Genomic DNA, 12,139 nt, shown 5'->3' with positions numbered 1-12,139 from the left:
GATATAAGATGGGAGGAGTGCTAGAGCTTACCCGTAAAAAGCATCTACAGGAATACTGACCGTCAATACTAATAACCGTATAAAGACAGAGTGCTATGCTTCACCTCGTTTTGTCATTCAGCACTTTCTTGACACCTAGCAGACGCATCCATAATACCGTAGTATTAGGAATTAAATATCGTGCACTGAGATCAGTTGTGTAACGAAGCGAACCCATTAACTACCCAAAAAAGCTTTCTGTAAAGATGAAAGTAAGGGACCTGCACTTAAGAATGAAGCGCCGGTGCATGCATCATTGCGTCCGTCATCCTACTTTGCAAATACTTAGAGGTAATTTTGAATCAACTTCGCTGTAGAGGTACTGCATTTCGTGATCAATTTTGTGGCTCTACTACAAGCGATTTCAAGCAATGAAGTAAATGCCAATATTTACCAAATAGATGAAAACTTGGGAAGGATCTGTTGCTTCTCATAAAGTCTTGAGACTGTGTGAAATGAAATGGTCTCACTATACCAAAGGCACAAAGGGAGCAGAAGGGCCATTATTAAACATCTAAACAATCCATGCAGGGGGCCACGCTCACTTTACTTATCATGATGCACTTATCGTAATTTTAATAGTGCAGTAATGGCATGAGAACAGACATCCAACGGTCAGGTGAGCAAGTCGCTCTAACAGGTCATCAGTGGTGATAGCGATGACAGTAGCGCAATTGCCGCTTAGTGATAGACAAGTGATATTTGTAACCTCTTTAATGGAGGGAGAGCAGTGTTATGGCTGACCATGTCCAGAAGTTATGAACAGCAGTTGGGCATAACGGATGTAGCTTAACTTTCGAATAGGTCAGCCAGATAAAAGAATATTCAATGAACGATGCTAAAAGACATTTAACACTTGAAAGATAATTTTCAAAATATTTGTATGGCAGAAATGTTGCAATGAATGAGCTGTTTGATAGGGCGTCAATTGGAGGGAGTAGCCATGAGGCTTCTCCTCCTCCCAGATGTCGCTGTAGTGCGTCAAAATGATAAGTAAATCGGTGTCACCTCCAGGTTTAACAAGTAAGCACTATTTGAATTCCCTGTGATTTGCAGGTCCAGCATTAGCGAAGAGTGCACAATCCAACCACGCAAAGCATCAAATTAACTAAGAATGTTATGTAAGATACTGTCTCGGTTTTTCCTAAGCAGATCACTGGTTGCGTATGTTGGGAAGCAATAGAAAACTATAATAAAACAAGTTTTATTCGGTAGTAGGAACATACCACCTAGTCATTTGATTAGTTTTAGGTGCATTTGGGAGGTATGTGTGCTAACTCAAACAAGACTCCCACGGCATTGCTACGATACTGTCATTCGATTTGAACTCAAAAGGTTAACAAATGTTGTAAGTGTGATGAAGAATGAATATGAAGTACGCCCTAAATCTGAGAATATATCTCTTAATTGGCAGTTACCGATCAACATTATTGGCCAAAAACTCAGATCTATCCTTCATTTCATTTGTAAGACATCCTCACATATGGCACGGGAAATAGCCAACATCAATGGAATTTTTTGTTTAGATGCTTTATTAATCTCAATTTTTAGTCTTTTTGCCTACCCAGTGATTGTCTACATGGAGACATGAAAATCAAGCGTGGAGTTTACATTCCTCATAGTATTGCTTCAGGCTGGGGAAAGAGACAACTACTGCAAGTCCAACTACCGTTTTACAAATGTGCATGCTGAACATCATGGATAAACCTGGGTATTTACTCTTATCTCATCGAACATCGACTCAGTAATAGCAGACGTGAATGACTGAGTTAATGGCCAAATGCGAGGCATCTATCCAAGCAACTGTCTCAATGCGATGAATACACGAATTACACTAAAGTTGAGAAGGAAACAAACAATAAGTGCCAATAAGTACTTAAGAGATGAGCTTTGCTTTTCAGATAGTTCAACCTCAACAAACAGGTATTTATGAATTGCATTGCTACTGATTTTTGATTAAGGTGGTATGGGTTTTGAGTTTATTTCCTTCATGTACCACCAGGCATTTGAAAAGCAGGTAAAAATTTCCATCAGAATGCAAACTCTACTTTATTGGGTGCACTAATTTCATTCATTACTAATCCATTCTATTGTAATGACATCATTAAAGGCAGCATTTTGAAAAATTCATTACCTGCACAATTTAAACTCTAAATAGCCTATTAATGTAGGAATATGTGAATTTATTATACATAAACACCTATTGAGTATAAGAGTAAGTAGTAAACCTTCCCGTTTAAACGACTCTCTGCTGCACTGCAATTAGTCTGTACCGTAAATATTCCATTTCCATTCAAAGGTATCCATAATTTTTTGTTTGCATAATGTACATTCGATGAGAGTCTTACTCTTACTTGTCAAATGTGTGTAAACTAGTGTGTTTTCGGTTCTCTTTTGGTTGACTATTGAGTTTGAGTCCAGATGCCCCTTAGAGAAAGAAAACCACATATTGCATCTTTGAACTACATCAGGGCATCGTGTCCTTCCCTGTCTATGTCTAAATGAATGAGAAATTGAATGCTTGTTACAAAAACACATGCATCGCCCCATTTTCGGCTACCGGTGGGGCAGCTGCGCCATTCGCTTGATTTCGTGTCACGGGATCAAACATGTCTGCATGAGAACCGTAGAAGATAGTAGATAGTGGCATCCGCTCTACTGCATCGCCTAAATTAAATGCTTGGTATGGTGAAGGTGTAGAGGCCCTTTCAATGTGGACCAAGACCTAGTGACTGTTGAGTGTGATATCATGTGTGCATACAATCACTCACTGAGCCAGGTAGGACCTTGAGGATTCCCAAAACATGCATGACACTTGGACATTCACAAGGTAATGGACAGGTAGAAAGAGAAAGTCGCACTCCAACTAGAAGGGCTTCATTATTTTTATTATCTTACCTAGCAGTTAAAGCGGTTTAGACGAGCAATTTGCTTCAAGCTGAAATCCGAATAGCCTCGTGCTTGGTGTGCATCTCACAATTCTGCGCACGGATGGTTCGCTTGAAGGTTAGTTTTGTTCTCAGTCTCTTTTGAGTATCTAGACTACTTTCTCATTTTATCTAATTCAAGCCTTAAAAATTCTCTCCCTTAAATTCGAAGAATTATTAATAAAGACGAAGCCAAACTGCACATTTTTGTTCAAGTTAAAGTCGGAAAAAGTGATTTATTGACAGCCGAGGCAAGGGAAAATCACACCAGTGCTGTGTCGCACCCAACTTTGCTCTCCAATGTCGCAGGAGTAATGGAGTCATGGAAGGGAAAGCACTTGATCACAAATGGCGGGACTGAAGTCGTTCAAGTGTCAAGTCATTGCAAACAAATACGAAACCATGTATTCGTTGGATGTGCAACACCTTAACCAGTGGGGTTCGATGTTTATGCAGTACAAACCAAATACTTATATCAAACAAGAGGCGAAAATGCATCGTAGCAATAATATAGCGCTAAACGTCTTACTCACTGATTTGTGCGTTATGGAAGATTTGCAGAGCTCGTATTCCCATTGTTTAGAGGCACGTAAGAAACGGAGAACAGAGGGTGTATGGCTCTTTGCCAATCTGCGGGTTAATGGAGTGGATGGAAACTAAACCCCTTTGAACAGAAATGAAGTGCGTACAGTCAGATGGAAGATATGTGCCCACTGAACCAGAGCGAGGGGAGCAGGCGCTACCCATAAAGTAACGTGATAGTCAACTGCTGACGGGATGACATTCAAACAAGGAAGGCAAATCCACAGATAGTCACGTAGTTGACAGAGGAGATCTCAAAGTGCTGCAGCTAATGTTATCATGATCATTGTCATTCGTCTGGGCAGTGAGGCGGCACAAAGACTGTTTTTTCATTGATACCTACCATATTTTCACTTTGATTGCACACCTACGGTAGACTAAAAATGGGTTAAATGGGTTAACACACTTGTCTATACACTCTAGTTCACTCAATTTGAAATAAGTGACACAATAATTGTTACACACGAGAGGTGTGTAACACTTAATCAAGCTAAAGGATTGCTTAAGAGGCGGAGCGTGGTTTGAATCATGTGTGTCAGTTGTGATTATGCAAGCTGAATTGTACAAACCGAATTGTGACAATGTACCACACTGATTAATTATACCGCCTTTGAGACTGACCAATGGAAGTGGTAAAAGTGCATGATAGTTTGAAGCTATGGGTGAGACACACATCACACGACTTGACTGAGGGTGGAGTGACAAAGCGATAAATTCAACCGAAATCTATCTCATAAGTGGAGTGTGCAGAGGGCTGTGAGTTGTTTGAGCAAAAAATGACTTTTGATTGGGGCACAGATAGGAAAGTAGGCATTTCTTATATTCACTGTGTGACCGATATTCACCCGAGTGGATCACTAAGTGATTCAGTGGAGGGCTTTTTGCAGATAAGAATTTGTCTTTAAATTAATATGTATGTGAATTGACACTACCTGTGATGGTCCTGTAAGTACGAATGTAGCGTAATACCTCCAGTGTCCAAATCGTAAATGGAAGTGGTCTTTTTCGATCCAGTAGCCAACTCCAGACGAAACTGGGAGTCCATAGGCATATGTGGAGGATGAGGAGTTGACGGTAGTGTTATCAATTGCATAAATGTGTGGCAAAACAGTTAATGACGTATAGCTGGCAAAGTCTTCCACAACTATGTCACAGGGCAAATCAGTGCAACTGATTAAGCATGGTTATATACCCGTGGATGGTGGCCTACATGCATGCACGGAGGGCAGAAGTCTAAGAGCAGAAAGTAGAAAGTTGTACCGCTTCATGGATGTAGAACAAATGGAGTCTGAATGGCGCAAGAGGTGCAACGTAGAATAATTCGACTAAGTATAGAATGTCTACAAAAATGAAGATGTGGCCCTTCATGAGTCAGCAATAAATTGTCTGTGTGTCTTTAACTCTGCAGTGCCTCAGGCATTTCCCCACGCAAAGGTTTCCCTTGCAGTGGTGTCTGTGGCGAAAGAGTAGAACAGACTGAGCATTAAGCATTGCATCATATTTATTTGCACATGATTTTTAGGTTACCCTGTTAAACCTGACTGAAATGGCGCATTCCTGTGCAAGGAAGCAGACAACTTTGTTTACATTTTTTTATTGTGCAGAGAGGGATGAGTTCCCTGAGCGACTTATTTAAAAGGGGTACTGGAAATTACAACTTCTCCACTATAATGATCTCGAAAGTCATGTAGTTGTAGACGCTGCGCTTAAGGCAACTCACTGAAACGAAAAGCAGATAAAAAATTAATTGAGCTAAAGCATCCTACGCCACTAAATGTATGAATAAGTAATAAAGTTTGATTATTTTCAACTGCCACTTGCTTTAGGAAAATGTGCGCCCAAACAATGATATCAGCAAAGCACTGAAGTTTACTAACGAGAACGAGTGGCACTGGCGGATAAAATTCTGTCATTCTTTCAAAGCCGATCAAAGCAAGTATCTGAGCACCCAGTTCATATTACCAAATATTTGTGAGAGCAGGAGTTCTAAAATCAACATAAATTGATCAAAAATGGCGCTACCTTTCCCTTTTTTAAAAATGACTCTAACAAACCTACATCTTGATGGTAATGCAATCATAGACATCCTCTCATTCAATGAATTTTTGTCGCATCTGACTAGAAAGGTTTTCTTTTCATCTTGCTTACTCAGGAAACTCTGACTATCCATACGATAGTAAGTCTGAGCAGCTAGAACTAGGCTGACAGACTTGGAATTTTTAGGTACCACCCAGGCATCTGTGTCAGTGATAGTGGCGAAGTCAACTGCTCCATTGTTAATGAAGTAGTTTCCCAGGTCTGTATGAGTTGTACCCTTACCATTTTCTAAATGTTTAACTTGTCTACATTGGCGATAAGGCTAAAGTGCTTGTATTGGCAACACCAGAGTAATTTCAAAGCAGACTAGGTGTGGTTATGGACCACATTTTAAAGTTAAAGTGCATAACTGGGTACATTCAAATAGTCAGGCAAGAGAAAGCAAAGATCTACAGTGCCGAGGCGTAAGAGAACCGTTACCACTGCCATTTGGAGTACCCTTGCAGTGGAGAACGCTGCGAAGGTTTACGGAACTTCCATCCACCATTATAAGGTGGTTACTCCTAACCATCTGAAAAGGTTGCTAATGTCGCTCTCCCTAGACGTATGTGGAAGTTCATCAACGACCAACTGATGACCAGTTTCGGTGTCACTGTCAGCCGCTTCTTCTCTGTTTGCTAACCGTGTATTATCTTTTACACCCATTGAAAGGAATGCAAAACCATGCAGTGGAGCTATGGAAAGTGAAGATACGGAGTTTCATCTCCGAAAAAATCTAATGATGCAAATGTCATGATCATAATCATGTACGAACCAAGTAGATGAACAAGCGCTCCTCTGAATCCCAACTTGTCTTCTATAGGTAAGCCTTCAGCAGTGGCTAAGGATTCACTGACTATTACTTCAGATAGTGCATTGACATTTCTCATTTCAACAATGGCCACCATTTTTCCCTGATCATCCCCAGGAACTTCAATCTTTCGCATGCAAAAAGTTTATTTATTTATAACTGGCACTCTTATTAAATTTTTGCAATTATCCAATCAAGCTATTTTACTGCAAATCGCTTGTTAATAAGCCATAACAATTCGCGCTATCTTTGGCGCAATTTGTAGCTTTTGGAACTTGTAGATGAAGAGATGTTTTTAGCGCGTGTTTGGGCAATGAACGTTTTTTGCCACAACAAATACCATCGAGGAGGAACAAAACAGTGGTCGAACAGAGGATGAAATGGAGGAGGAACCTACAGCATCTATGCATATGTAATTCTCCCTGCTCGACTCGACTCAAAGTCAAATACAAATGCATAACCAATGGTATGTGTAATAGTTTGCCATAAAAGTTTTTATACTAAGTAGGCGTAATTTTGCTACGCTAGACTGAAATATGCCCAAATTCTCGATTGTAGAAACGCAGTATTGAATTGACGCGAAAAAAGCATTCATCGCAATACATCAGTTTAGAAATTTACCTCCTTTACGATGAGGAGAAGAGCACTTAGGGAGCCATGAGTTACCGTTGGTGAAAAATGCCAAATTGTTAACTCAAATTTGTTGGTTACGGTTACCACCAGGATTGCTATTCTGTCGTGGAAAGTAAAGGATTGTAGTAACGCCGTAGTGGGTTGTGCATTCCATTTGCGGATACGATAGCGTACTCATGGGTTTGGCAACTGGAGAAAAAATCACAGCAAACATAACTGCACAATCTTCCATTTCCTACTATGTTGTCTAATGCTAAATGTGAATACGACTGCAAGATTTCGCCTACATTTAACACTTAATTGCTGTGAGCCTTTGCCGGCCAAGCGCAAATCTATCAGCTTTTAAAAATTTGGACAACATGTACACAAAACTGGTCCTTCTTACTGCGCATATCCCGAGCAGTAGTGGTGAGTGCAATGCTTCGTTTTGCAAAGTGAAAGTCCATTTTATTTTCGAAAAAAATTTGGGTAATTTTGTCCTTGCTGTGTAAGCATTTGAGTTCTGAGGATGACAAAGTTGCATTGAATTCTCCTTAATTACGGTATAGTGTAATCTTTGAATGCAGCACACTGTACATGTAAATCTGCTTGCCTGGTAATGTGCATTCTGAAGAGCTAGTCCAAATTTCTGTAGTCATTGACAAAAATTTTTTATCTTATTCCAAACTAAGGCTCTATTATCAGTGAGCTAATGGAAACAGTATGCATATCAGATTTCGCGAAAATTAGTTGTGTCACGAAGTTTTGACCGCAGTACCTACCTTTGGGCCTTTATTCGGCTTTCATATAGACTAATTTAGCGCACTGGGTTATTCAGTCTCGATTCCTGGAAAAAAAATTCTACAGTGTCCCCATATTCTTCTAAATTTGGTGATGCTCCCTCTACCTCCTCATTCCAAATGCATGTAATTCTCTAAATCTAAGGTTTACAACAGAACAGACATCTAAAACTAGCCTGACTAAGAAATGTGCCCAAAAAAGGTGGAATATATGTGCAAGTGTAGAGAACTTTGGCTAAATATTTACTGAAATTAATTCCCCATCTGCTTTGCAAGTCAAACTGCATGAAACAAGATATAAATAGGAAGACATGCTGCCATAAATTACTGTATTAAATGTAACATAATGTTCTAAGAAGTATTCAAAGTATATCAGTCACTCTGCTTCATTTAAAAGGACGTGCAGAGAACAGTTGAGATGAAGGCCAAGGTTGCGGTAAAAATAATCGTATTACTGGAAGAGGTGACCACAGCCTTTGGTGTCGTCCGTTTATCGAATTCGTGTCGTGGCTTGTCGAATTCCCCTTTCACATTTGCGCCGGCTACCACAACTGACATCACAAGCAGCATAGTTAGAAAAAGTGCAAAGCTGAAGGCTTTCATGTTGCTTCTTGCTGTAGTATGAGCCATGCGCACCTCAAACGCCCATTTATAGACTCAATCGACGGGGGTGTTTCTAATGATTTATTTAGACGAAACCTCCAATAAGAAAGTCTGTTTTTTATTCATTTACTATTTACTCTATTGTATTGTGTTTCAGCTGCATGACTAGGTGACTGGAATAACTAGTGTAAGCAAGAGGCTTAGGCAATTTTAATCACATTTTGGTCTGTTAAACCTCTTTCTCTGCTTTGAATTCAATGGTGGTGGCAGGCACAAGTGTCATTGGATTAAAAGTTCAAAGGCAGATTACCTTAGGCCGAATAAGTCACTTATAGTAAGGATAGGTAAGTATTTGGACACAAGTTTCATGCTACTTTTGTGATTGATATCGTAATAAAGAGGTGAGAAATGGAAGAGCTTGCCGTTACCACTGTTAATTAGGCATACTATTTACAAATTTTGAGAACTCGTAGCGCATTGAAGTGGGACTACCTTTCATGCCTATTGCACTTGTGGAAGAGGCATGATTTTAGTTGCTTTGCCATATTGACTGGAGTTATATTCCCATTTTTGTTAGAATTTTATAACTGATAGAAATCATTTCATACGGTGATGCCGATGCATTGGCGCACACAAGTAGGTTGTGTCTAGTTTGTCACACATCTAATAAAATAAGGCAATGGAGACTCATTTAGTTTTGGTTAGATGATTCTGAATGGATCACAGTCATCTGCAAATTTTCATTAGGACCTAATGACAAAAGTACCCAAAATCTAAAACCCACATTGCCGTTTAAAATTTGTTAGTGCCATTGCGCATGCAGTCAAAAGGCAAACGTCCTATCCATAAAGCGTATGTTTACATGATTAAGTTGGTTAATGTACTTGACAATATGTTACGCGATTTCGGAAATTCTTCTGCCAAAAATTAGCCTTTTGAGCATTTTTAAATTGCAATATTACTGAGTTTCAAAATACGCATTTACTGTTCTTAGGCGTGGCTATTCCCAAGTAACCTGAATGCCATCAGCGTGGGGAAGCAGATTATTTTAAATAAAGCTTAATCAGGTTAAAAGATTCCTCAGGAATCTCGCCCTAATTTGAGGAAATTTTGCGGTATGAGGACCACTACAACAGGCGCCGCGTCTGCTGCTTAAAGTGCACAGGAGGACATCATCGAAATGTGAGAGGACAAACTAAACGCTCCCTATTTTGAGCAAATTTTAGGCAAGAATTGTTCGCTTGATCGTCTCAAAACCCCTCTACACAAATAATTATTATCAAATTTTTACAAAACAGAACAGTAATTAAGATGGATTTTTTAGCTTCAATGCCAAAATACCCTGCTGCATGCGAGTCAGTACTTTAGTAAACCACCAACCCCTTTTTTACTTTACTGCACACCAAACGATTATTGTATAAAAAATTAGCACATGGGCATGAAAAATTGATGCGTAGCGTTTTTAAATAAATGTGTAGATAAAATACCGCCGCCGAACTACTTTATGAAGAACAACTTTAGGCTGATTTGGAGAATGACTATTGCACTGAAGGTGCATCTCATTTAGTCACACCATATGCCACTCTTACCTAATTTTATAACAATTTGGAGAGTGGCCACCATTACTTGTAGATCAACAAATTCCAATGAATTATAAACCTTCAGTATGTAAGGGATTACACCTTAGGAATCACGAATTGGCCACGCCCGACTCGTGTGTGCCGATGCTCTAGTCTTTCCACATAACTTTTTAAGTTTCGTCTTATTGGTTATGGCTGAGATAAGCATGCTTTCACTAATACCCGTGAGACATTAGTTTTAATGCACCATCTTCAAGCACCACACCCATGAGGAGGGCAACGTTCATTTAGCCCTCTATTCGCCGGATATGCATATGCAATCAACTGTAAAAAGAGATTCTACTTCCATTCCACAAGGCTTTATTTTAGCACTAATTGTAAATACAAAGTGGAAGTTGTGTTCACATATTATGGTATCTTTATCGTAAATAAATAATTATCTTTACATATTCTACCTTCAAAATTTTCAATGCTTGGCATTTGTGCCTAACAACTTCATATCGCTCAACATCTCCATAAAACGATTCTCTTTCAAACCAAGCAGAAATGTATCCACTCAAAACAGTAGTTTACGACAGTTTGTGGGTTCAGCGTTTGGTCACAGCATTGACTTTATCACACTTAATTAAAAAACACACCACAGTACCACCAGGACAAAATGTTGTCTTAAAGGAATTTAATGACATAGCCTAAAAGGCTTTATGTAAATGCGGCTGCTCGGATTGTGGATGTGTTTGACGCCGGATAAAACGTGTAAGCACCTATTATGACTGCTTGATGGCACGAGTGGCCCAAAATTTTTTCATGCATGTTGTGTGAATAAGATATTTAATGCAAATGAATCACTTTCTCTAGGAACAGTAGATAGTTTTTAGCCACTTTTATTCACATTTTTTCGATACATACGAAACTAACTCAACATGCTTCCAATATTTGCAATGCCAAAGTTTTTAATAGGTTGCGATGGGTTTTCTAACCGATTTTAGTAAATCGTTGATTGCAGACTGAATGGCCTTCATTCATTATGATTCGCAGCGACCAAGTTTGGCCACTAAACTGAGCACCAAATGGAAAAACTGAACCTCACCGAGAGGACGTGCAATTAAAATGCCATTTGTGTGATAAACTATTTTGATGGTTCCTTCTTAAATATTAGCCCTTTATTCCACTGAACAAATTTCATTTGCATTCTGGAAGACTTATGTTATTAGATGGGTAAAGTATCAACATTTGTATCAATTTATACGAAGGACTGCATGCAAGTTTACTTAAATACAACCGTTTGTAATTTGTTTAATATTAACCAGTAGCCCAAATAAATATTTTGCAATGCAATCTCCTCGGACGCTTCAGTATACTAATTGGCTTTAGGACGGAAAAAATGCTTTTGCTGATTGCATATTTCTTATTTCTCTACGTTTTACGAAACTAAAAAGAAAGATTTAAGTAAATAGTTAGGATTTTTTAGAAGCCTTACTAAAATTTGCCTACATTTTCATGTGATTTTGCCAAAATATATAATGCATGTTTTGCAACTCAATGTAGCTTCAAATATCTGTAAAAGCCTTCTGCAGCCAATTGTTTATTTTTTAAAAATAGCTTCAATAAATATCATTTAATGAACTGGTAAAACTTAACACATTCACTGTGAGAATTTTGAAAGGAATGATACGGAACGCATCTTCTGTGCTATTCTCTTGAGGTCTGTAGAGTCAAAATCATTTGCTTCAACATAATTTCTGAATAAGACAATCTCTAAAATTGCTTTGACAACGCGATTTCTCCTAAACGTTCTCTTAAACGAAGTAACCTTGAACCCATCATTTTGCATATGGAGAAATAGAGTAGGCAACCACCACCACACTTAGTGGCAAAAAGAGTAACCAGTGGATGAGGCGTATTTACCAAATATTTCGAAGAGAAATGAAGTGCTGGTCGCAATTAAAGTTGTGCATACGTAAAATACGCCTCTGAGGAAAGTTCAGGCTGCAACAACTCTCAGCTCTATAGTGTTATTCAGAGCTAAATTGTCCATAATGTCAAAGTATTCATTTAAAGAAACCAGGAGGTATGATTTTAGGCTGACAGGGCTGTCTGTAGACATTTCGT

General features: G+C 38.9%; 2 protein-coding genes across 2 annotated transcripts in view; one reads left to right on the top strand and one right to left on the bottom strand. All coding sequences in view use genetic code 11, as the record gives it.

The window, feature by feature from the left end:
- EGR_08315 (hypothetical protein) overlaps positions 1 to 1,630 on the top strand; it is a gene marked incomplete at both ends in the record, with an annotated part of 4,726 nt that extends 3,096 nt beyond the window's left edge. Inside the window, one exon of the mRNA XM_024497564.1 lies at positions 1,375 to 1,630. Within this exon, the coding sequence (XP_024348042.1) occupies positions 1,375 to 1,630 (256 nt within the window). The remainder of the gene's footprint in view (positions 1 to 1,374) is intronic.
- A 4,689-nt stretch (positions 1,631 to 6,319) lies between these two features.
- EGR_08314 (hypothetical protein) lies at positions 6,320 to 10,073 on the bottom strand (the record flags this gene model as incomplete). The annotated part of the gene is made up of 4 exons (XM_024497563.1): positions 6,320 to 6,562; positions 7,454 to 7,696; positions 8,095 to 8,198; positions 10,040 to 10,073. 4 exons carry the CDS (start codon positions 10,071 to 10,073, stop codon positions 6,320 to 6,322), a joined length of 624 nt encoding a protein of 207 aa, XP_024348041.1.
- Between the last annotated feature and the right edge of the window lie 2,066 nt (positions 10,074 to 12,139).

Source organism: Echinococcus granulosus, assembly GCF_000524195.1.
Source record: "Echinococcus granulosus chromosome Unknown EG_S00102, whole genome shotgun sequence".
NCBI lineage: Eukaryota > Metazoa > Platyhelminthes > Cestoda > Cyclophyllidea > Taeniidae > Echinococcus > Echinococcus granulosus.
This window is presented reverse-complemented; position numbering and strand designations above follow the sequence as displayed.